The sequence below is a fragment of the Rhinolophus hipposideros genome (genome assembly GCF_964194185.1).
Source record: "Rhinolophus hipposideros genome assembly, chromosome: 13".
Taxonomy (NCBI): Eukaryota; Metazoa; Chordata; class Mammalia; order Chiroptera; family Rhinolophidae; genus Rhinolophus; species Rhinolophus hipposideros.
The window spans coordinates 32806291-32834162 of NC_138059.1; the positions used below are offsets into that span (position 1 = coordinate 32806291).

General features: G+C 32.8%; 1 protein-coding gene across 9 annotated transcripts in view; it reads right to left on the reverse strand.

Annotated features, from left to right (window-relative positions):
- The window catches only part of VPS13B (vacuolar protein sorting 13 homolog B), a 765148-nt gene that overhangs the window by 595930 nt on the left and 141346 nt on the right, over positions 1-27872 (reverse strand). For all 9 annotated transcript variants that reach the window (XR_013994784.1, XR_013994785.1, XM_081070819.1 and 6 more), the window contains exon 17: positions 8216-8397. Coding sequence is in view for 7 of the 9 variants with exons in the window: in XM_081070819.1 (XP_080926945.1) it covers positions 8216-8397 (182 nt within the window). In the remaining 2 variants the exon portion in view is untranslated. The remainder of the gene's footprint in view (positions 1-8215; positions 8398-27872) is intronic.

Sequence of the window (27872 nt, forward strand, 5' to 3'; positions counted from 1 at the left end):
TATTTGCTATTCTTCCATTACATAATTTCAAATGAAGTAGCAAACTATCTTATACTCTATTTCTGATCTCATTTACCAGAGAGGTAGTTTAATGGTAGTAACAGGTCCAAAGGCTTGGCTTCAAAAACCCACTTAATTCATAAATATCTGTGGGATGATATTTAAGAAAAATACTGAATTGTTCTGAGCATAAATTTTCACATGTGTAACAGAGGATGTATAACCTGCCAATGTCAATATTACCATTAAGAAGTCAGTGAAATTAATACATGAGAAACATCAACTTAAAATAGGTGAGTAAAATCAGACTATTCAAGTAACTTTTGTGGTAGGTATCCAGTCCCTACATTATGCACCTCACTAGGAAAAATACTTAGTAAACTGCTGTTTACATGAAAAGAAGGTAAGAGGATAGGGTTTCATATAGCTATTATCCCACTGCATTGCAACATCCATTTATAGGTCTGTTAACCCATTCCCTTTTGGAATCCCTAGCAAAACAGAGATTATACACGTATCCTTCATCATAGGTTTCTCGGAGCCTGGTGTGGTCTCTTTTAAACAGCTACATTAAATGGGCACGATGCAGTTTATTCAATTCAGTCCAAACAACAAGACATAACCAATGTCTTGAATTTTGTTTTTCTCTCATCAAGTTCACTACTCATTATTATTCTCTTTACTTTCTTGCTTTACCCTTTCAATTTACCATTGTCCTATATCTTCTCAGTTAAGACACTAAATTACCGACACAGAGGTTGTCTCACTCTCGAATAACTTCACACATCAATAGGTAATATCGCTTTATGAATGATTCCAGCAGGATTCTATATCCAGAATAAGAACAACAAATCAACCCCACCAACAATACTATATTTGGCACTCACAAGAACCCTATGAGTAGATATAAAATATTATCACCATTTTACAGATGAGAAAGTTAACTGAAACACAATGAAACAAACTGAACTTCCTTTAGATATATAACTAGTTACTGAGAGGATTTCCACACTACAATTCAGTCCTCTCTCCTAAATTTCAATAGCTGAAAAGGGAAAATATTCTTACTACTTGAGAGATAGTAAGATATTCTCTGTACCAACATCTATATGCAACATATCGATTAATAAAATTCAATGCACAAAATTAAATGTCTAAGAAGCATTAGCATAGAATTTATTATTTATTTTAATATCTTTTAATTTTATTCTGATTTTGGCAAGAGGTGAGGAAGGAAAATTCATCATTGTAGCTTTAAAGAACATGTAATTTAATATTCATATAAATATTCTCTTAAGGCCTCTGACAAACACATTCACAAAATAAAAACTAAAAAATGATTCAACAAATAAAAATTATTTCTAGTTTTGTAACATATTATAATACAGTTTGCTCAAGAAAAAAGTCTTTTCTTCCTAAAGGAATTTTATAGTTTTGACACTTGAAATTAAAACTGATATTGCACAACTGAAGCACCATTAACCCAAAATTTAGAATAAGAAGACTGAGGCACGAAGTATTTGCATATTCCATATTAAGACCCAATGAAATCCAATAACCTAATGCTATTTGCTATTGTATATATAGACCTATTTAAGCAACTAAAACAATTAAAATCGTAACATCAAAGTTCACTGATCACAGATCACCATAACAAATATAATAATGATGAAAAGGTTTGAAATATTGCAAATATTACCAAAATGTGATAGACACAAAGTGAGCAAATGTTGCTAGAAAAACAGCACCGACAAAGGTGCTGGACAGGGGTTGCCACAAACCTTTAATATGTAAAAAATGCAAATTATCTGTGGAGCACAATAAAGTGAAGCACAATAAAATGAGATATGCCTGTACTGCATTTTCTTGCCAAGAAATGTTAAAATTTGAAAAGTATGCCATTAATTATGTATTTCAGTTCTTTCTTTGGAAATACTAAATTTCCTCCTTTTTGTTATTCATGCCTTTCTTATTCATGTCCTCTCAGTTTCCAAAACTGAGCAATTACATAGAAGCAATTACATAGAAGTTTAATACCTATTTTCACTAAGAAAAAAATTACAGCAGTAATTCTATTTACTAGTAATGTACGTCTTTCATGTTTATAAATATAATAAACATAATACTTTCTCTTACTACATTACATGCATTCTAGTTGATCCTATTTCATTCTTTTAAAATGCTTAGTAGTAACTAATAAACTTGATTTCAAAACCCAGTAAGTCACAGTCTGCAACGAATGAAATGGAAAATAGAATTCAATTATATATCAATTTTTCTAAAACTGCCAAAAAACAGTAAAAGTTTTGGTGGTAGATGTAATACACATAAAAATTTCTTACTGCAAGCAGAACATGTTGCAGAATAGGCATGGAGAAAGCAAAAATGAAAGTAAAAACAGGGAAGAAATGAATCTAGAAGGTTAGCATCCCTGAAACTGTTGGCCTTGGGAATCAAGCTAAGTAATAAGAGCAGGAAGGATTCTGTGGTATTAAAATAGTTTGACCAGGGACCGGCTAGGTGGCTCAGGCGGTTAGAGCTCCATGCATCTAACTCCAAAGACTGCCAGTTCGATTACCACATGGGCCAGTGGGCTCTCAACCACAAAAGTGCCGGTTCAACTCCTCAAGTCCTGCAAGGGATGGTGGGCAGCGCCCCCTGCAACTAAGATTGAACACGGCACCTTGAGCTGAGCTGCCGCTGAGTTCCCGGATGGCTCAGTTGGTTGGAGTGCATCCTGGCAACCACAGGCCTGGAAGTACACACTATTCCCCCAATGAAGTCCTATTCCCCTTCCCCAAAAAAATCTTTAAAAAAAAAAAATGAAAAAAAGAAGTTTGACCAAAAACTAGCATCAACAACAAAAAAGAAACAAACCATTTTTAAATGATTACAAGGTCCAATGTAAAGAGGTTCATGAGGAAACAATTGAGGAAAAAGTTAGACAGAAGGACCACCAGGAAAGTAAAAGACAACCCACAGAATTACAGAAAATGTTTGCAAACCATATATCTGATAAGGAACTTGCATTTAGAATACATAAAGAATTCTTACAATTCAAAACAAAAGGATGAACAGGCCAAATAGAAATAAACAAAAGACGTATACAGACCTTTCTCCACAGAAGATATATAAATAGCCAATAAACACCGGAAAAGATGCACAACATCATTAGCCATGAGGGAAACACAAGTCAAGACCACAATGAGAAACTACTTCACACCCAGATGGCTAGAACCAAAAACCATAGAAGTATGGTGAGGATGTGGGAAAATTGGAACCCTCATACACTGCAGGTGTGAATACACAATGGTACAATCACTTTGGAAAACAGTCCGGCAATTCCTCAAAAGGTTAACTATAGTTACTATATGACCCCACAATTCTACACCTAGAAATACGAGCATATGTCCACTCAAAATCTTGTATAGCATCATTTATAACTATCAACAGTAGAAATGACCCAAATGTCCATCAATTGATTAATGGATGAACAAAATGTACTATATACATACAATGGAATATTACTCAACAATAAAAAGAAATGAAGTATTGATAAATGCTACAGAATGGATGAACTCCGAAAACAGTATGCTAAATGAAAGAATTTACTCACAAAAACTGTATTTAATTTGCAGAATAGGAAAATCCAGAGAGACAAAAGGCAGATGTTTGCCTAGGGCTGGGGTGGATGGGAGGCTTGGGGAGTGATGGCTAAAGAATGTGGGACTTCTTTCTGGGGGAATGAAAATATTCTAAAATTGATTGTGGTGACAGACGCAGAACTCTGAATATACTACAAGCTTAAAATTGTGTACCTGAAAATGGTGAATGTGTGGTATGTGAATTATATCTCAAGAAAAGCTGTTTCGGGGGGGCGAAGGATTGCACAGAAAAAATGGGGAGGAGAGAAACCAAGGTAAAAGATTTCTGGCATATGTGGAGGGGGAAAACCTGGGCAAATGCAGGAATATGGAAAAGAACTTATTTTTTTTGAATCCAAGGACAGTGTAAGCATAGTGTGATTATCTAAAGGAAAAGACTGTTTTTGACTTGTGTTAAAGAAGTTTCAAAGAAAAAAGATAATGTAGGACAATATTATAAAATCAGACTTTTATGTTCAGTAGAGACAAAGAGAAAAGCCATCAGGCTGAAGGACAGGAGAAAACTGGATGCTGTGGGTTCACAATGATCATTAAGAAAGCAAAAAGTAGAAAGGGAGGCTAGAGGCACAAAATTATGATAGAAAAGTGAGGCAAAACATGGAAGAGGAAGAAGTGCTCAGCTTACAGTCAACTGCAGAAGAATAATGGTTCTTCCTCCATACATTATCAGAATATAACTCTGAAAGGTCCAAGAATGTATATAGCCTGAATAACCACTTCATTAATGTAGTAAATGAGAACTAGTTGTAAGGCAAAGCAAGGATCACATGCTTAAACCAAACATATTAAAGTTTAACAGTGCTGAGTATTGTCTGTTGAAAGCCCACAGATGCGAGATAATAAAATGTTAAAATTTTACACCTTAAAAAAAAAAAAAAGAATTTACACCTTAAATATATACTTCCTGGATCTTAAGATAGAAATTTTGGAGACACAATACTGTAAGTACTCTACGAAGAATAAAATAAACAGAGTAAGACTTTGGGGAAGCAAAAAAAGACGTAACAAACCTGGGCATTTGGAAATCTGGATTTAAAAAAAAATTTTAGGTGATACTTTTAATTCATCTATTATAAGTTTTATAGCTGTTTATTTGATAAAAATAAAATTCTTTGTCAAAGAGGTGAAACATCCTAACATCATTCCGTTTTCCTCAATTTCCCTACTCTGTAAAAAATTGGCTCCAATAATTTTAGGTCTTTCAGTGACAGGACATCAGGTTATGAATCACGTAATCTGTTTACTTGTCTGATCCACTTCTTAAGACATGTGACTGCATTCTGTTAGGACAAAGTATTTCCAGAACAAAATGGGGTTTTTTTGTTTGTTTGTTTTAGCACAGTTGGTCCATTTGATAAATCCAGAAAAAGAAACAGGGAATCAGTTTGGTTAGAAAAACTGAAAATTATAAAAGCAATTAACACCACCACCCGCTTATTAACAGAAATTTTGGGCCATCTAAGCCGGGAGAGAAAAACAGAAATTTTAAAATAAGGAAAGGCAAATTAATATTGTGAGACAATATTAGAGAATATCACAGGAAACAGAAATTTGACAAATAAACAAAAAATGAATTAGATAATTTCAGTGATAAACACTACTCCCAACTAAGGCCTTACTGTAGGCCTCATGAGTAAGGATCTAAAAGAAAAAATTTTATATAGTAAGTAACTCCACATAAAACAATGGCGACGTAAATAGCAATAACCTAATGTCTTAGTCCATGTGGGCTGCTATAACAAAATAACACAAACTGGATAGTCTATAAACAACAGTAATTTATTTCTCACAATTCTAGAGGCTGGAAGCCCAAGATCAGGGTACAAAGCATGGCCAGGTTCTGATGAGAACCTCTTCCAGTTGTAAACTGCTGATTTCTCACTGTGGCTTAACATCATGAAAGGGGCAAGGAAGCTCATTCTGGCCTCTTTTCATAAGGATATTCATTTCATTCATAAGGACTCCACCCTCATAATCTAATTACACCCTCATAATCTAATACCCCTAATTCATGGGGTATTAGAATTTCAACATATTAATTTTGGGGGGATGCAAATATTCAGACCATAGCACATAATCTCACCTATTAATACATAAATATTCATCAATTTAAAACATTTTTTAATGAGATAAAATACATGAAATATAAATGCCCTTTTAAAGTGTATAATTAAGTGGAATTTAGCATGTTCACAAGCATGAAAACATCATTACTGTCAAATCCAAAACATTTTCATTACCCCCAAAGAAAATCATGCTCCATTTGCAGTCACTCCCCATTCCTCCTTCTCCCCACACTCTGGCAACCATTAATCTACTTTCCATCTCTATGGATTTGCCTATTCTAGGCATTTCATACAAATGGAATAAAAATATGCGACTTTTTGCATCTGATTTCGTCAACTTAGCACACCATTTTAAAGGTTCATCAATATTGTAGCATGTACATATGAGTACTTTATTTCTTTCTATGCCTGAATAATATTCCATTGTAAAGATATAAGACATTTTGTTTATCCATTCACAGTTAATAGACATTAGTGTTTTTCCACCTTTTGACTATTAAGAATAATGCTGTGATCTCTTTTACATGTGGAGTCATAGAAGCAGAGAGTAGAACAGTGATTACCGGGGGCAAGGTGATGGGGGGGAAACGAGAGATGTTAATCAAAGGGTACAAAGTTGCAATTGCATAGAATGAATAAGTTCTAGAAATCTAATGTACAGCGTAATACATTAATAATACTTAATAATACTTAATTAATAATAGTTAATAATACTGTATTGTATACTGGAAACTTGCTAAGAGTATATTTCACTTGTTCTCGCCACAGGAAAAAAATTACAAATGTGTGAGGAGATATATATGTTAACTAGCCTGACAGTAGTAATCATTTCACCATGCAGATCAAAACATCATGTTGCACACCTTAAATATATAAAATTTATATTTAAATAAACATTTTTACTACAAAAAGAAAAATGAACAATGCTTTGAACATTCATGTACAAGATTTTGTGTATTTTTTCAATTCTTGGGTATATATTTAGGAGTAAAATTGCTGGGTCATATAGTAACTCTACATTTAACTTTTTAAAGAATTACCAAATCGTTTTCCAAAGCAGCATCAGTTATCTTTTAAAGTAAAAATTCAACAGAAATATACAACTTCCAAACAAGTAGAAAGAAAAAAATAAGAAATAGCTAATTTTTAAGAGTAGTATAGCTAAAACAGTACAAAAGGAAACAAAACAGTAAGATGATAGAAATGAAGTCAAAAAAGAACAATTACACTAATATAAATGGATTAAATTTACTACCTAAAGGGCATATTATAAAACTTGATCTGAAATATCCAGTTATATGTTATTTCCAAGATATCTACCTAAAGTATAAAAACAGACAGGTTTTAAGTAAAAGAATGTAAATGGAAGTATAGGCAAATACCAACCAAGAGAAAGCTAACTGTAATTGTGTGAATATAAGAAAAAACAATTATAAGTCAAAAGACTGTCTGAGGGATAGATTAAATACATTAATAAGAGAATCAATTCAAAAAGAAAACATAAATATGTGAGGTATGTGTTTATACACAAACTAAAATTTGCATACTGTCTTAGGGGATTCAAAGCCCTTTCATTAGCCAGCAAGAACTTCTAGGCTAATAAAACATTTCTCTTCTCATTCTTTATAGAATTCTAAAACCCAAGACAAAACAAAATTTTACACTAGTCATGCTATATAAATTAAAAAGGCTGTATTATAATGCATTTTGAGAATTTGTATTACTCATAGTAAGGTCTAAAATTAAAACCTTGAAGAGCATCATGTAAGATCCAAAAAAAAAAAAAAAGTTTTATTTTAATAGACAAATGCCGAAGAAAAAAACAATGTTCTTATTTGAAGCATGATTACACATATTAAATAAAAATATATCTTTCTTTGAAACTACTTTTGTGTTACTGATAAAAAAGTAACAGAATTATTTTGAACTGAAACAATGAAAAAAAGCAAATCTTCTGTAAGTTTTTTTGTTTATATGCAAAGTGAACAGCAACATGAAGATAATATCTCTTATACTAGTATCAAAGCAGATTTTTCATTTTAGTAGTTCATTCATGATAAGACTGTTTTTCAAACAAAAAGAATGATTTGCTTACCAATTCTTAAAGTATTATGACCAACAATTTTATTCCACTTTACCACCATAATCCAACATACTGTATTTATACTTGAGTTGGTTATCATTTCAAACATATACATTGTTCCCCTCAAAGTTATCCATGAAAGGCCAAAGACTCAACTACACAAAGAGCTGGTTAAAAATAATCTCTTGCAAATATAATATATATCCAGAAATTGATGGCAGGGAATGAAACTGAATGGCTTAACTCATATCCTGTATTTTACACAGACACTATAAATACCCACTTTCACAGTACTATACAATTTAAATTGAGCATGTTATAGATATAGATTTGAATGATAAAATATTAGTCACCACTAATAAGAATTTTCCATATATTTATCAAGAATATTGTGCTCTTACCTATAGTTTGGAAAACTTCATTCATCAAAGCTTCATTCACTGCTGAAGAGCTGACATTTCCAATATGAGACCAACTTTGATATATTGTTTGCAGCAGAAGTGTCTGTGCTCTTGTAGCTTGAATTGTAAGATTAGGAAGCTCAAACAAACCTTCAGTTAGAGCAATCTGAGATCTTTTGGTCCTGCATAAGAAAACAGAAAGAGTAACATTATAGTAAATAGCATTTACAAGCAACAACATATAAAATGATTTAGGATGTTTCAAAATGGAATTATCAAATAGATATGCAATTCTACTAACTTCAAATAAGTTTCGCTATTTCAGAGCTTTTACACTAATAAAAAATAAAAATAAAAACCAGAATAATGTCCATACACACACATATTCTACACAAGTAATTATGCTTTTCAATCAAGTCAATTATCAGAAATAATGAAAATAATACTAGTTAACACTTAAAAAGGATTTACTAGCAGATATGCATTGTTACAAGTATCTTGTATCTATGTATTTACTGATTAAATCCTAAAATAATATTCCTTGAGAGAGGTATTATCATTATCTTCATTTTTTTATTTATTAAATTTATTGGGATGACATTGGTTAGGAAAATTATGTTTCAAGTGTACATTTCTATAATACATCATCTAAACATTGCATTTTTTAAATGGGGAAAATAAGACACAGAGATAAATTAAGATATCAAATATCATACAACTAATAAGTAAAAAATAGGAATTTGAGTCCAGGCAATATGATCCAGAGCACCCAACCTATAATTCCTTTTATAAGTACTTATGAAGTATTTGCATTACATCCAGGTTACTTACTACTTGACAGTAACACAGAAAAATTATTTCTAGAATCTCAGCCCTGCAATATCTAATTCATTCTTGCTTTATTCATCTGATTCTGTCTTTGAATGAGATGCCTACATAATTAAATATTCCAAATAGCAAAACTTTAAAGTAAGGAAACATTTAAATATGTCTGTTGAGCAATAAGTTGAGTGTGAAGGTTAATGAAATATGTAAGATAAAGTGAAAAAAGAAAAACAAGAGACAGGAAAAAAGATAGTAAGATGCTACCATAGCAGACTCAATCACCCCACTCTCTCCTCAACCCCACTTTTTATTCCAGCCACTGCTTTGGAGACCAATTCAATGCAGATTTTTACTGGCATTGCCTAAGGCCACTGCACATGTGAGACTCCAGTAGGAATTATTTGGTATTCCTGTATGAGGAGTCTGAAGTATAGGGAGAAATGCTTCCCTCCTTTTGTTTCCTTGGCTGACAATTTTGAGATGCATTTCGTCTCTTAGGAAGGTCCCAGGAGATCCAGGATCAGAGAGGAAAAAAGACTGAAATGGTCTTAATGAGCTTTGGAACAGTATCAACCAACCTCAAGCACAATTGAAATCCCAGAAGAAAGGACAGAAGTAGAAGTGGAACAGAAAAATATTTAAGGACATAATGGCCAAAATTTTTCTAAATTTGAAGAAAACTATATAACCAAAGACCTAAGAATTTCAACAAACCCCAAGCAGAAGACACTTAAACCATACCAAAGGTACATTATATAATCAAATTGCTTTTTTTAAAAAAAAGTATTAAAGAGAAAAATCTTAAAAGCAGGCAGAAGGTAGAAAAATACATTCCATACAAGGAAACAAAAATGAAAGCATGATACCCTGCTAAGGTCTGGCTGACTGCCTCTTGAAAAACTTAAAAATGAAGAAACATGGCTGGTGGGAAGAAAAGCAGGTTTATTCAGAATGCCAGCATTCTGAGAGGATGGCAGACTCCTGTCCAAGGGCCACCTCCCCATTCCTAGATCGGGCAGAGGGTTTTATAGGTGCACAAGAAGAACAAAGGAAAGGGGGAGTCAGACAGATAGGTCCAAGGACTGACATCCTTCTTGGGGCCTGGTCTGTTTTAAGATAATGTTATCTCTGGACTCTGGACTAGGATTTAGCCACTGAGGCCTGGGGCTTTATGTGTATTCAGGCGTCTGAGTACCTGAGGATTGAGAAATTGCCATTTCCAGGTTAGGATTTTGTTAATTGATTAACAAGGTATGGGTAGTCTTGAGAAAAGGAACAAAACAGAGTTCTTTTGTTACTCAGTGAGGGGAAAAGCAAAGAGAAAATAGCGAATATATCAGGGCGAATCTAACTGTAAACTAGATAAGTTTAATTGCACGTGTCTAAATAGCAGGCTACGTGGTAAGTCAAACTGTAAACTAACTAAATCTAATGATGTTATTGATTTACCAAATTTCACCCTTACAAGCGGACTTCTCATCAAAAACCATGCACAAAAGAGAACAACAGAATAACATTATTTAAATGATGAAAGACGTAAAACTGTCAACCTAGAATCCAAAATTCAGAGAAAACACCTTTTTAAAATGTATGCAAATTAAACAATTTTCAGACTAAAAGATGTGATTTCTCACCAGCACACTTGCACTACAAAAGCTGTTAAAGAAAATTATTCAAGCAAAACAAATGAGATACCAGATAGAAATCTTTGCGGATCTAACACAAAGAAATGAGAAGAGTGCCTGGGATGGTAAATACCTGGGAGAATTTTTTTTAAAAGAATAACAAACATTCTTTCTCAGTATCTCCTAAAGAGATTAAAAACGTAACTGTTTAAGGTAAAAATAGTATTTGAGGGGTTCAAAACATATGTAAAACATGTATCAACAACAGAACAAAGGACAGGAGGGAGAAATGAAAATACACTGCTATGAGGTTTTCATACGGTGTGTGTGAAGTGGTATGATATCAATTGAAGGTAGCTGTGATAAGTAAAAGACTTAAACTCTAAACTTTAGAACTAAAGCCATAAAACAAAACAGTAGAGCGAATAGAGGTATAGTGGAGAAGAAATGGAATCATAAGAAATACTCAAACCAGACAAAGTTATAAAAGGGGAAAAAAAGGAACAAGAAACAGATGGGACAACTAGAAAACAAACAGGAAGATGACAGTCAAACTCAAAATTATAAATAATTACATCAAAGGTCTAAGCACGTAAAGGCACAGATTACCAGATTGCATTGAAAAACCCAAGTCCCAATTCCCAATTATATCCAATCAATAAGAAAACCACTTTAAATATTAAAATGTAGGTTAAAAGCAAAGAATGCAAAAATAAGAAAAATTTTAAAACTTATCCAACATGTAAATCTAATCAAAAAAGAGTTATGTTAATATCGAACAACATAGATTTCAGAACAAGGGATATTACCAGGAATGAAGAGGGAGATTTCGTAATTATAAAACAGTTAATAAGGTTTATATGCGCTACAGACCTTCAAAATATATAAATCAAAAAAGATAGAACTGAAAATAGAAATATACAAATCCAAAAAATGGAGATTTCAACATTCCTTTCTCACCAACTGGAAAAAAAGACAGACAGTAGAATCAATCAACTTGGCCTGATTGACATGTACAGGACACCCCTCCCAACAAAAGCAAAATACACATTCATCAAAGCAGGCTACATTCTAGGTCACAAAAACAAGTCTTCATAAAATTAAAAGAATTCAAATCACACAGATTATATGTGCTGATCACAATGAAATTAAACCATAAACTAATAAAAGAAAGTATCTGTAAAATCCTCAAGTGTTTGGAAATTAAACAAAAAATACATAACCCAAAATACATTCTGGAACATTGTAGATAAAATTCAGAAAGCCACACAAAATCAAATTTTTGAAAAACTGAAAAATGATTTTAGAAAAGTACGCTGATTTAGATGATAGAAAAGAACAATCTAAAATATAATCAGTGTTCCTAGAGAAAACAAAACAAATGGAAAAGAAATACTATATGAAAATATCAAACAAAAGAAATCTTGCCTAAAATAAAGACCTAAATCTATACACAAAGTGCATGAGTCACACAAAATACTAAGAATGATTATCAAAAGTTACACGAAAAAGACAAAGAAAAAAATTCTATGGGCATTCACTCAGATAAAGTAACATGGAGGTACCAGGACGTCTCCAGAATTTCCCCTACTTACTATTATCCTCCCTGACCGGTTCACCACTAAAAGTAATTCACGTGTATGCATAACTCATCATAAGAACATAAAGGAAGTTCAAGCAATAGCCCTTACAACTGAGATACTGATAAGAATTTCATGCCAACCTTTCAAGTCAATCTTTCAAGTCAAGGGGGCTCCTTTTCTACCCATTGCTATTACAGCCAAGGACCACCTAGCTCATAACCCTAATATCCTTCAAAGTCAACATTGGGTTTTCACTTGGTAATTCCTAGGTCTATACAGAAATGAGCTGTAATATTGCTGTGGTGACTTGAACTGTTTAGATCCCAGATTATACCTTGTTGTCTTCAAGCTTCATGTTGAAGCTGTTCTCTAGGAAATCTATAAATACAGCAAATATTTATTTATTGCCTACTCTACACCAGTCATGCACTAGCTACTTAGGAAATATCTTAGTCATTTTAGTCACCTTAACATACCTATGAACAAAACAAACCAAAAAAAAAAAAAATCCCAGTGTCCTCATAAAGCTTACATTCTAATGGAGAGGTTAGGCAGATAAAAATCAACAAACATAATAAAAAAATAAATGATATAAGTAAGTTAAAAGACAAACACGATTGGAAAGGAAAAGTAGCAGAACAGGGGCTGTAGAAGGGGTAGAACTTTCATATACGGAGGGTAGATTTTATTAAAAGGACAGCTCTTACTCCAAGCAGAACTTGAACGGACTTGTTAAAGGAGGTAAGAGACAACTATGTGGGTGGGTATCTCTGGAAAGTCATTCATGCAGATGGACAGTCTATATAAAGGTCCTGAGGTAAAACTGAGCCTGGCAAGTCCAAGCAATGACAAGGAGTCCAGGGTGGCTGTAGCAGTTTGATGACAACGTACTTCACTAATTCAATTGGTTTTCTAAGGTTTCTGTGCTTAAGAAATATCTGAATAGCCTTTACACAGCCATTCTTCTTCTTTTTTTTCCAGTTAAAGTTTATTGGAGTGACAATTTTTAGTAAAATTACATAGGTTTCAAGTGTACAATTCTGTAATACATCATCTATATATCATGTTGTGTGTTCACCACCCAGAGTCAGTACTTCTTCCATCACCATATATTTGATCTCTAACCTCCTTCCTCCTTACCCTCTAGTAACCAATAAACCAATAAACTATTCTCTGTGCCTATGCCTTTTTGGGCATAGGCACTTTCAAAGTTTTTTATGTAAGATACTAGATGTAGGACATGAAGTTAAATTTTAAAACCCTGAGTTCTAATTCTGGCTAAATCAATTATTTGTTTCATGTTTTAAGGAAGAGAAAATTACGTAACTGTTCTGAGCTTCACTTTCCTCTTTAAAAAGCAAGTATAATAACTACTGCCAAAGCTATCAAAGATAATTGTAGTGAGAATCAATTATATTTAACATTTAAAGCTACAAGTTATTTGCAAGGATCTGAGAAGGGCACTATTTTACACTCAAAGAATTCAGAGTTCAGTTGTGAGACGAACAAGTAAACAAGTAATTATAGGTTAACATTGTAAGTGCTAAAACAATGTTATATAAAGGCTCCTGTGAGATATACTGAAAAACTGAGGAGTGAAAAATGAATGTGTTACATTTAAATTTAATCCTAAAGAATAAATATGAATCACTTCAGGAAATAATTTATGAATTCTTTAAAGAAAAAAAGACATCTCAATACAAAAATGGTTCAAGGATATAAACAAAAAACACAGAATATGAAAAAGGAAATGACCCATGAACCTAAGACTGTAAGTCACACCAGTAAAAAGGGAAATTCACATTAAAACAATGTATGATTCTTTTAACCTCAAAGATTAGAAAAACCTCTCAGGATCAAATTCACCTTCTAGGAATCTATATGAAAGGAACTCTCATGAGTTGCAAGAATACTTACACAATGTCAGTGTTTGCTGCATTTAAAATAGCCTAAAATTGAAACAAACTCATTGTTCAATAAATTCTGGTACATTAACTTTATGTAAAATTACTCAGATATTAAAATAATGGAGGTAGATAAATCTATTCACATGAAAGTATATGATGAAATATGGATAAGTAAAAAGTTATACAGTTGCAGTATAATATGGTTCCATGTAGTGGCAGGAAGTGGTGGGTTAGCCACACATAAAACCAGGTCTGCATGTGTTTATATATTGAAGATTAAAAGTTCTGGATAGAACTATTAATAGTAGCCACTCTTAGAAGAATAGTAAATGACTTTTATGTGATCTTTCCTTTTGTTCCCTATGAAATTTCCATATTGTTTTACTTGGTCCCTTGAGAAATCTATATTGTTATTTTCTGAGAAACCTATCTTACTCTTTTTATCAAAACTTTTTAAGAAATAGCAGCATTTCAAGATGAACTAAAGAAATCACAAACTATAACAAAATGGTTAATTTCATAACATTTTAAAAGTGTTAAGATACAGGTGTGATCAACAAATAAGGTGAATGTTTAAATTTTTTAAAAAGTGTATTATAGTAAAAGACACATTGCCATTAATCCCCCTCAAAATACTCCCCCTCTGTTTGAACACATTTTTCCCATCATTCTTGACACTGTCTGAAGCAGTTCTGGAATTCCTCTTTTATGAGTGTCTTTAGTTGCACTGTCATGGCTGCCTAGATGTTCTGAATCGATTCAAAATGTTTACCTTTCATGGTCATTTTGACTTCGGGGAAGACCCAGAAGTCACAGTGCCAGATCCAAAAAATAAGGTGGATGAGGATACACCATAATGTTTTTATTTGACAGAAAGTGCCATTCCAGAAGCAATGTGTGACATGGAGTGCTGTCATGAATGAGGATAAAGACACTCACGAAAGAGGACTACCACAGATGACTATAGTGAAATCATCTGCTTCAGAACTGCTTCAGAAAGTGATAAGAACAATGGCATAAGTGAGTTCAAAGCGAGGGCGAATATTTTGAGGGGGATTAATGGCGATGTGTCTTTCACTGTAATGATTTTTTTTAATTTAAACATTCACTGTATTGTTTAATCACACCTCGTATCAGCATTATTAATGTATCCAACTACCTCTCCTCCCTGTCCTGACATTGGATTATCAAATAATTTCTTACCTTCTCATTGCATTGAAATAAACTTCACTTAAAACCTCCCTAAAAAGGAATGATGTCAGTAAAAATGGCAGAGTAAGGTACATCAAAAGTCTGTCCCTCCACACAAGCAACAAAAGAGCTGTCAAAAACTGTCAAGATTTAAGTTTTTCAGAACTCTGGAAATTAATCAAAAGCATGCAGCAAAATGGGGAACACTTAATCAAACATAAAAATTTTTCTTTTTTTAAGTAATAAAAACCTACCTCAGTCTCAGTAGAAACAGTGAGCTTTATGGTATTTTCTACTTATCCGTGTTGTATACCCTGCCCTCAAGTTCAGAAGTGGCATTGAATAGCTCACATTCCCAGTACAGGTAGCAGTAACAAAGAAAGCAAAACAGACTTTATCCACAAGGAGTTGTGGTTGTTTGTTTTGACTTGTCTGGAGGCTACCTAGAGAACCTATTCAAAGAGCTTGCTTTATCTGTTTTAATTCAGAACTCTCCTAAACAACTACCCAGGGGTATTTATAGAAAACACTTACAGGCAAATGTATTCCATTAGTTCCTGCTACCTGGAACAATGGATAAGAGAAAGGGGCAAAAAACAGACTAACCAAAATCTTGGGAGAAAAATTGGGAGTGATGCTTCAAGGAATAAAAACACTGAAAAGCTCCAACATTTTCCTGGTAATAGAGAAGGCCATACACACGCTCAGGACTGTACAGTTGCAGAGGTAAAGCCCGAGAAGAGTCTTAAGCTTGCCACCCTGGCTGACTTTCAGGCTCTACACAACAAGGAAAGAAGGCAGAGTTATAAACTGTCTGGTTGAGTTTTGAAGGCATTCCCCAACAGAAATCATAGAGGCCACATGATAGTGGGATTAAATACTCAAAATGCTGAAAGAAAGAAATGTCAATTCATAATTCTGGAAAATTCATAAACTTCTGGCAAAACTATCCTTCAAAAACGATGCAGAAATCTCCCAAGAAAGAAAAGTTCAGGACCAGAAGGCTTCACTGGTGAATTCTACCGAACAGTTAAAGTAGAATAAATACCAATCCTTTCAAAAACTAGTAGAAAAAAAATGAACAAACCCTTCTTAATTCCTTTAATAAGGCCAGTATTATCCTAATACCAAAGAAAGACAAAGACAACATAAGACTAATGTCCCTTGTGAACACAGATGCAAACATCCTCAGTGAAATACTAGCAAATCAAATTCAGAAGAATTTTCAAAGTAGTATTACCTTAACAATTGGAATTTGTCTTGGAAATAAAAGAGTGGTTCAACTTATGAAAATCAATGCAATAAACGGTATTTATAATGAAGGAGGGGGGAAGTATGTTGATCTCAAATGACACAGAAAAAGCATTGGGAAAATCCAATACTCTTTCATAATAAAAACACTCCACACACTAAGTATAAAGGGAACTTCCTCAACATGGTATAGGATATTTACCAAAAAACATAACTAACATCATACTTAGTGGATAAAAACTGAAAGCTTTCTCTCCATGATCAGGAGTAACACAAGGATGTCTGTTCTTCCCTTTCTATTCAGCATTGTAGTAGAGTTTCCAGCCAAGAAACCACGAAAGAAAAATAAAAGGCATTCAGACATTAAAGGAAAAAACCAAAACTATCACTCACTACTCACAGATGACATAATCTTATACACTCAAAACTCTAAAGGAAACACACACACACACACGCACACACACACACACACACACACACACACACACAATTAGAGCTAATAAGTTCAACTAAGTTGCAAGATACAAGGTAATTACACAAAAATCAGTTTTATACCTATATATATTCACAATAAATAATCTAAAAGAAAAATTAAGAATATTCCATTTACAATAGCAACAAAAAGAATAAAATACTTAGGAATAATTTAACAAAGAAGTTCTAGATTTTTATAATGAAAATGACAAAGCACTGTTGAAAAACATTAAAGGGGGATGGACGGATGGCTCAGTTGGTTAGAGCACGAGCTCTGGGCAACAGGGCTGCCAGTTCAATTCCCACATGGGCCAGTGAGCTGCGCCCTCCGCAACTAGAATAAAGTCAATGGGCTGCCGCTCAGCTCCGGGGTGGCCAGAAGGCTCAGCTGGTTGGAGCGCGGACTCTCAACCACAAGGTTGCCGGTTCGATGCCTCGACTCCAGCAAGGGATGGTGGACTGCGCCCCCTGCAACTAACAACAGCAACTAGACCTGGAGCTGAGCTGCGCCCTCCACAACTAAGACTGAAAGGACAAAACCCTGGAAGTACACACTGTTCCCCTAAAAGACCTGTTCACCTTCTCCAACATATATATATATATATATATATATATATATATATATATATATATATATATATATATATATATATGAAGTGTTACATGACAACCACTAACACAAAAGTTAGAGGGGAGTAAATGGAGTTCAAGATTCTAAGGTTCTAGTACTATTGGAGAAATAATAAAAATAAAATGTTTTTAAAAAAACATTAAAGGAGTCTAAATAATGCTAAGATATCCCATGTTTATGGATTCAGAATTTTAATATTAAGATGACAATACTTGCCAAATTGATCTACTATAAATTCAATATAATCTATATCAAACTCCCAGTTGTTTTAACTAAATGAATAAACTAATCCTACAATTCATATGGATTCACAAGGGACCTCAATGGCCAAAGCAATCTTGAAAAAGAACAAAGTTGGAAGACACATACTTCCTAATTTCAAAACTTACTACAAAGGTACAGTAATCAAAACAGTGTCATACTGGCACAAGAACAGACATACAAATCAGTGCACTAGAGTTGGCAAACTAGAAATAAACCCATGTGTCTATTGTCAATTGATTTCTGAAAAGGGTGTCAAGAACAATAAATGGGAAATAGTCTTTTGAACAAATGGCTTTGGAACAACTGGATATCCAAATACAAAAGAATGAAGTTGGACCCCCCTCACACCATATACCAAAATAAACTCAAAACTGATAAAAAAGTTGAATTAGATAAAACCTTAGAAAAAAACACAAGTGTAAATCTTCATGATTGTAGATTAAGGAACAGGTTTTTAAATGTGATTCCAAAAGCAAAACCAACAGAAGAAAAACAAATAAATTAGACTTCATCAAAATTAAAAACTTATATATCACAAAATGTTATCCAGTAGGTGAAAAGACAACATACAGAATGGGAGAAAATACTTGCAAATCATGTACCTAATAAGGGTCTAGTATCCAGAATTTGCAAAGAACTCCCACAATTTAACAGCAAAAAGACATACAACCCAAATAAAAAATTAACTAGGATGTGAACAGACATTTCTCCAAACATGATACAGAAATGGCAATAGCACATGAAAATACTCAACATTATTAGGGAAATAAAATTCAAAACCATAATGAGATGCCATTTCACAGCCAGTAGGATGGCCATAATAAAAGAAACAGAAAGTATGTGTATGCACTGAATAAAAGATTCTTTAAAGCAAACAGGTAAAATACTAGAGATCAAGAGACAGCAGGAAAAACAAATAAGATCCAATTCATAAATTTATATTTCATTATCATCACTGGTTCCTTTAACTTTTCCAACATTGCAGCCATTTTCTAAATTTTAATTTCTTTCATTAAGGACTTAAAAATTTAGAGGTGGTTCTCTACTATGCTCTCAAATTTCTGCTCAAAATTCCTGAGCAAACAGTTTATTAGTAGTAAAGAAAGCAGATATTTGGAACACGTACACTATAAAAATGTTCAATTAATCTAGCTACTCTAGCTTCAGCCAGATACTCTGTGGTATTTAAGAAGTCCTATGCTGTGGCAAGAGCTATGTTCTTATAACTACAGCAATATTTATTTACAGGGCAAAATTATAGTCGGGATTCTTTTAACAAGTAGGTCTTTACTATTTCATACCAAATTCAGCTACTGTATACGGTACTCTAACTTTCAAGCCATCAAATGTCACATAAAATAGTTCCCAAATGGATAACATAGACTTAAATAAAAACTTAAACATATGCAAATTTTAAAAGATTAATTTATTCTACATTTTAATAATACCCAAGGGTAGGAGGCAATTCCCTCCTTCTGATTCAATTTAATTTAACATCAAAAGAAATAACTCAGGTTGTACAAAAGCCAGAACTCGATAATAAACAAGTAAGTTATATCATACACATAGGACATGTTTTTGTGGTTTGTTTTATTTTCCAGCTGTAACCAACTACAAATAAAGTACATTTTATTATACATCTGTTAAGTACTCCAGTAGCATTTGAACGAAACTATTTTAAAATGATTTGGCAATAGATGATAGCTTATACAATGTACCTATAACTGTAATAATATCACTGAAGACGGATTTTTTCCTTTTATTTTTGTCAATTTTGAAATATAGTTCTAACAGGTTAACAAGTACAGGAAATAAATATCCATGTATCCATTTCATCAACCCAATTCATTAAACCCTAACATTACACCATATTTGCTTCAGAAAATTTTTTAAAAATCAATAGCTTTTATAACATTTTTAAAGCTATTTGGGTAGCTCATTAAAATGTCAATGAAAATACACAATAAAAGTATAATTTTCCTTGTGATTTATGCCACTACAAATTTATTTAAACTCTGTTTAAAACAAACCAACTAAATAAAATTCATACTAAAAGCAACTTCTGGATTTACCTAATTTTTGTTTGAAATATCACTAAACCTATATTTTAACAGTTAAGTGGTGAAAATAATTTATTTAACAAATGTCTATTCCATATATCCGTAAGTCCTAGTTTGAACATATGTTCATTTTACAGAAGAGGTTTAAAAACCATCAATTGAAACATTACTCTCTAGGGGAAAATAAATCCTAATGTAACTAGTGGGATAAACAACTCATTAAAACTAAACTTGGACAAGCTCCAGGATAAATTTAAGGAAATAGAAACAAGTAGGTCTTGATTGTGTAGTAGCAAAGACTGAAAATGAATATGCTCTAATTAACAAATACTTTAAAAGACTCTGTACCATCTGCTGACAAATTATAACACAAAGCTGGTAAAATTTCTGGATTGATACTGCATTTCTGTACAGAAAATACTTCCTTCAAAATTTTAAATAAAAAATGTGGAAGTGTTTCTTACTACTTGATGCAAAGGAATTAACTTATACAATCCATTCATGTTCATAGGAATACCACAAATTTGCCATATATAAGCTTGAAGAACAGCTATCCATTCTTTTAAAATCAACACACCTCACAGCAACTGAAAGAATACCCTCAGCAACAGCTGGATCTAAAGATTTATATAGAATCCCCTAATGCAAAGTTTGAAACTACAAATTGGTTCCAAAAATGTATTTTTGTTATTACTCACATCCTGTACAGTAAAATAAGATTAGATCACTTTTTCCAAAATAAAACGAGTATAAAACTTCACTAACTCAACTTTAAAAAGCTAAGAAATTTGTATTTAGTTCTGTATACAATGACCCCTTAACTTACATATCAATACTCAAAAAGAAAAAGTGTTTTTAATTAAGTGATAGGTAAAATGAAAAGATTAAACTAGCTCCTCTTTCCTCTTTCTAATCGCACTCCACTCCCCATAGATAACCGCTTTTTATGAGTTTAGCATACACACCTACAGACCTCTGTCTATTGATTTTATGCATTCATAGATACACATGTAATTTTTTTTAAAGATTTTATTGGGGAAAGGGAACAGGACTTTATTGGGGAACAGTGTGTACTTCCAGGACTTTTTTCCAAGTCAAGTTGTTGTCCTTTCAATCTTAGTTGTGGAGGGTGCCGTTCAGTTTCAAGTTGTTATCGTTTCAGTCTTAGTTGTGGAGGGCACAGCTCAGCTCCACGTCCAGTTGCCGTTGCTAGTTGCAGGGGGCACAACCCACCATCCCTTGCAAGACTCGAGGAATTGAACTGGCAACCTTGTGGTTGAGAGCCCACGCTCCAACCAACTGAGCCATTCAGAAGGCAGCTCAGCTCAAGGTGCCATGTTCAATCTTAGTTTCAGGGGATGCTGCCCATCATCCCTTATGGGACTCGAGGAATAGAACTGGCAACCTTGTGGTTGAGAGCCCACTGGCCCATGTGGGGATCGAACCGGCAGCCTTCGGAGTTAAGAGCAAGGAGCTCTAACCGCCTGATCCATCGGGCTGTCCCCCGATATACATACAATATTAATGGATACATATATGTATATGTTTACAGCCTCCTTAGAATGACTAAACAACATTATCTAGAAGTCATCAAGATCTCTCAACATCAGAATATATACTTCTACATTGGTCTTTTTAATACATGTTTGATATTACACTGAATCAAGTTTCACATTCATCAGCAGTATATCAGAATACCCCCTTTTCAACATCACCACTAGTATTAACTACTATACTTTTTAATTACAATTATTTTTAGCATTTGCAAATGGCTGCAAAATACCAATTATATTCTGTTTTGATGTGAAAACAATTTACCATTTTTCAAAATTTCTGAAATAAATATCATTATTTGAATTTAAATATTAGTTAACAGATGGACAAGGAAAATGGGAAGTAAAACTTGTCTATCTCTAAAATAAAACACAGTGAATGCTTGATTATTATAAAGTCCAAAATCTTACGAAGAACTACGGGTGGTAGTAAACAAACAAAATACAAAAGGAGCAAATGCTAATCATTAATCTCATCATCTCCTACACAAGTTATTCAACATAGGTAACTAATTCATCTTCTTAAGTAAAAATGTTTACTCAGGAAAAAAAAGAGAGAAAGGGTGTTTCTGTGATATATTTTATATATATAATTAATAATATTCAAATATAATCTTGAAAATTCTGATTAGGGAAAACCACTAAAAATTTAGTTCAATTTCAGTAAATAAATAAGTCATTGGTTTTTGCTTTGGTCAAGAGCACATTTACATGTATTACATAAGTAAAGAGGAGACACACTTGGTTGTCAAATAAAGCATACAATCTAAATCAATCTGACAACCAAAGAACACTGAAATCACTTAAGAAATTACCAGCTGCATATCAAAAATGATTCACTTGGCCTACCATGGATTCAAAGTTTTGAAATGTCCTCCATACAAAAAAGAGATAGTCCTTATGGAGTTTAAAGTTTAAAAAACAGAAAAATGAGAAATTAAATAATCATACAAACCAGTGTAAAATCATTTCTATGAAAAAAAGTACAGTGAAAAACAAGAATATCCCATGAATTACTAGGGGGATGTGACTTAGTCAGAAAGAGATCAATTGGTCCAATATCTGAAGGATGAGTAAAGATTATTTCCTAAGGACTAGTGAAGCTATATGGTGAAAGACTTGGCTGAAAGAAGACAAACTGAAATAGGACAAAGTGGGAGAGGATAGGGAGAAAGATATTCAGAAGAATCTAGACAGCCAAGAAGAGGCCAGATCTGGAAGGCACTGCAGAATGTTTTAAACATCTTAATATGTAAAGTAAAAGCTATGAGAAGCAAAGTAGTTTAGGCAGAAGAAGGACAATTAGAACTATCTTCCAAGGGCCAGCCCAGTGGCTCAGGCGGTTGGAGCTCTGTGCTCCTAACGCCTAAGGCTGAGGGTTCGATTCCGCCATGGGCCAGTAGACTCTCAACCACAAGACTGTTGGTGCGACTACTCGACTCATGCAAATGGATGGTGGACTGCGCCCCCTGCAACTAAGATTGAAAACAGCACCTTGAGGTGTGCCGCTGAGCTCCCGGATGGCTCAGTTGGTTGGAGCGAGTCCTCTCAATCACAAGGTTGCTGGTTCAACTCCAGCAAGGGATGGTGGGCTGCGCCTTCTGCAACTAACAACGGCAATTGGTCCTGAAGCTGAACTGTGCCCTCCACAACTAAGAGTGAAAGGACAACAACCTGACTTGGAAAAAGTCCTGGAAGTACACACTGTTCCCCAGTAAAGTCCTGTTCCTCTTCCCCAATGATTGAAAAAAACAAGAACTATCTTCCCAAACCTGGGTTGCAGGCATAGGAGTTAGCTGGTGATTAAGAACACATCTAAATGCTTAAGAGGATCAAGAAAGAAAAAACAGATACAACTTATTCATATAGGGGTTGCAAGGCCTATAATACAACAGTTTGAACATGACAGGTGTCTTAAAAAATATTCTTAAAACAAATAAATGACTCATTAATCAGTTGAAAATTGAAAAATGCTAAGTATTAACAAATTCATCTAGGTAGCTGGCAATATTTTTTAAACTTCTAAATCAAAATCAATACTATCAAAGCTATTATTGAGAACTTGCTAATAAGTTACCAACACGCTATTAATGACTCCATCACCAACTAATTAAAAAATGTCTAGTGATTTCATCTCTCTAGATTCCCGATATCACCTTCCCTAATACTCCATTTCTACATCTACAAAATAGAGACAACAATACCTGACTTGTTTATTCCAAAAGTCAGTTGTGAGGTTCAAATAAATCCCTGTATGTACTGGAGTTAGTTAAGTACAAATGCTATTAGATGGGTGCAAAAGTAATTGCAGTTTAAAAAGTTAAAAATAATTGCAAAAAACGCAATTACTTTTGCACCAATCTAATATATGTGTATTATGATGCTGTTCTTCGAAATTGTCCTCTGCCCCTAAATATGCACTGTATGATCTTTTGAATATGTGTAACTCCAACAATCATTTGTTCTTAAATTTCAAGTTACTATATAAACAAAGAAATTAAATCATCAAATACAGTTTAGAAATAAATTTAGAGGCAATAATTAAAAACACAACAGGCTAAATTTGGTGATTTTTAACCAAGACATTTCCCTTGGTTATACTAATAATTTAGAATTCTTTTGAATATACTCTTAAGTTTCAGCTTCCAAAAAATAATGAAACCCAGACATACTTGAAAGATACTGTCACAAGAATAAAATGTTGTCACTGGATGAAATTCTGTTTTTGTACATAGACAAAACTAAACAGTAAGAAAAAAACTAGTATTATTCTTCTCAAAGAAAGAGATACAGGTCTTGTAATAACATTCTCCAATAACCAAAAATCAAATTTAAAGGCAATAATCTAGGAATAAATTGTAAATGTTCATTTGGGTACCAAACTACTTTACTAAGTTCAAAACTTTTAATAAGGGATATCGATGCATCATATCAGCCTATACAACTTCACATTCAACTGATCATAAAATTGCATGTGTAAAATATCAAATGTTTCCAAAAGCAAAATCAAAGAAAATCTTTTTTTCTCACAGGACCAACAGTCTCTGATTATTAACATGTGTTGCATGATCTTCGTGCCCTTATTAATATAATCAAAGGGGAAATTTTGATATAAAAAGACACTATCTTTTAAATTCCAAACACAGACAAATTCTTTAAAAAAAGAAAAACTAAAAAAGTAGGCATTTTTCAACTGGTCATTCATTTAAGCATGCTATAAACTCAGAACCAAAATATAACAAACAAAAAAAAATTTGGTAGGACTATTAATAAATATAAAAATTGGTCAGTCTTTCCAGGTAATATTTTCAAACAATAATACATTAACATTCTAAATAAGTTAATTTTTTTAAGTAAAATATAAAAGTATTAATAAAATGATTGATAACATTTATAATTTCATAATTAAATATTCTTAGCTAAATGTGGAAAATTGTTGAAACTAAATCCCAAACCAGCACAAGCAGAGACTTTAAAAGTACTAAGAAACAGATATATAGTTTAGAACCAATTACGCTAATTGTTAAATTCAAGATTCCTGACTTTTATTCATATAAAGATTACTTATAAGGAATTCTTTAAAATTTTAAACATAAGTGTTATTAAAAAGTAATCAATCGAGACAACTTCATGAAAAATCAATGACATATTTGGTAGGAAAACATCCTTAATTAAAATAAAGGCTAGATTCATTTCTATTCTATATTTTCCAACTTCCAAAAAAGAAATATAAATACGTATCACTTAAAAAATAAAACTATTCTTTCTAATATGAACAAACTGCTATTGCAGACATCAAAAGCAATTTAAGTAAAATTTTCACCTTGATACAAATACAAGGCTATAAATAAATTTAGTACACAGAACAACAGTAAAATAAGTTTTTTTTAAATTGTAAGTTAACCTTGTTTAAGCGTTAAGCTACTAGTCAAATTGTCACAAAATATATTAGAGTCCTATTATATCTCACGTTTAAATTATGTTTTTATTTCCCTAGTGTTATTACAGTTTTTAAATCATTTTTTTTAAAAAATTACCTACGCAAAAGATGCTCAATGAACTGAAGCGAAAACATATGAATGTGTGTATATGAAATCTAGTTACAATATCCTTTATTATGTCACTGAAAATGCTACCTGCCTCAGTCTCTGGCAGTCCTGTAGGCTAGAGAAATCCCAGAATCCCTAGTGATGAGGCTCAATCACTGACGGGTTTGAGTGTAGAATGAAACAATAAAGCAAGAAAAGTGGGATTGCTTGCAAACAAGAAATTAGTCATCCACTAGTCACCCTACAACTGGGGAATCCAGATGGCATTACCCTTTACCATGAGCCAGCTGCCCTCACCAAAAACTGATGTACTCCAGGAGGAAACAAAGGGAGTGACTGCAATGAAACAAGAGAAAAACGGGGGATACAGAAATGTTCTATATCTTCATTTTTGGTGGCTACATGACTGTGTGTATATATATATATATATATATATATATATATATATATATATATATATATATATATATATAAAACAAACATATATATGTATATAACATATATATATATATACACACACACACACACACGGTGTTTCCCCAAAAATAAGACCTAGCCGGACAATCAGCTCTAATGCATCTTTAGGAGCAAAAATTAATGTAAGACTAGTCTTGTTTTACTATAAGACCGGGTCTTACATAAAATAAGACCCGGTCTTATGTTACTATTATATAAGATCGGATCTTATATAATATGATATATTACCTTATATTGATAATAATATGATAAATTACCTTATATTTCTCTTCAGATGCTAGACTACAAGAATATTTGCTTTAGAATATGAAACCTTCATATTATTATATAATATGATATATAAGACCTGGTCTTACATTAATTTTTGCTCCAAAAGACACATTAGAGTTGATTGTCTGGCTATGTCTTATTTTCAGGGAAACACGTTATGTGTGTTAAAAATCACTGAATTATACACACAAAATTGTTGAACTCTGCTGTTTTTAAATTATACTCTAATTTTAAAATGAAAACACTGTTACTGAAAACACTTGTATAATTCATATAATAAACCATTACAGAGAAATTTATAAACCACGTTCTAACAACTCTAAAGTACTATGAAAGTTTGCTACAGTTACAAAGTATTTTCAGGTATAACCAAGCCTCTAAGTACTTTTGTAATTTTTTAAATTACTCACAGGAATTTTATAATGAAATAAGAATATTTTGAGAAATAAATTAAGTATAAAGAAAAGAAGCATTCACCTTCAAATATTATTCTAAAAAAACAGTTAAAAGAAAGAACATCATGATACTAAAAAAACTAAAATCTAGACATAGAAACTCTAAGAGGATTCACATATCTGAATATGTACATGTATTATAATGAATTAAAACTGAAGATATTCAAGAATAGTACAATTACTATAGATTTGTCTTCAGATGCTAAAGCAAAGAATATTTGCTTTAGAAGATTAAACCTTCAGTTATTAAAAATTTTAAGATAAACAAAAAAGGAAACTAAGTTTGGTCACTTCAGCTACCTTTTCTTCCTTAAATATTAATATGATCAAATATACACGTTCTTTCTAATGTCTTCAAAATTTAAGTTAACTGATCTAAAAATGTTTATAAAATTAAATTCTACTTCAGTTCATTTTAATTAACATTTATTGAAAATCTATTCTATAACTTGGTCCTGGAGCATAAACACAAGTGTGAAAAGTAAATCTCATCCAGATACAAAACTGATAAAGTCCTATAATGACAAGACTAGGCATTTTCAGAGTTAACTTACCAAAGACTTAAATTTAAAAGAACACCCAGTACCAACTAATCTTCCTAAAGAAGGCAGACAAGTCTGGTACAGAATTAAATTCTGTATTTAAATGAGCTTTAAAACCAACAATCACAAATCTAGATGGAGCCCAAACACAATTTCCACCTCCATAATATCTCAAAAATTATGGCAAAAGCTTAAGTCTATTTGAGATAGAAGAAAGGGCTAAAGACACAAAAGGACATTCTTAGAACATCCCAAATCAGTTACAGCAGCAACTGTAATAGGTTTGGAAATCTCTCCTGCAACTCTGGAACTTAGATATCTCTGAATAAGAAAGAGTAAGGATCGTTATTTGCAAGCCTGAATACATTTCCCCCCGACCCCATTGAAGAAAAGCAATATAGAGATGTAAAGTAAAAAACAAGTTAGCTACTGACACATGCTATGTCAAGAATAAACCTCAAAAACATTGTGCTAACTGATTCAAAGCCAGATACAGGATA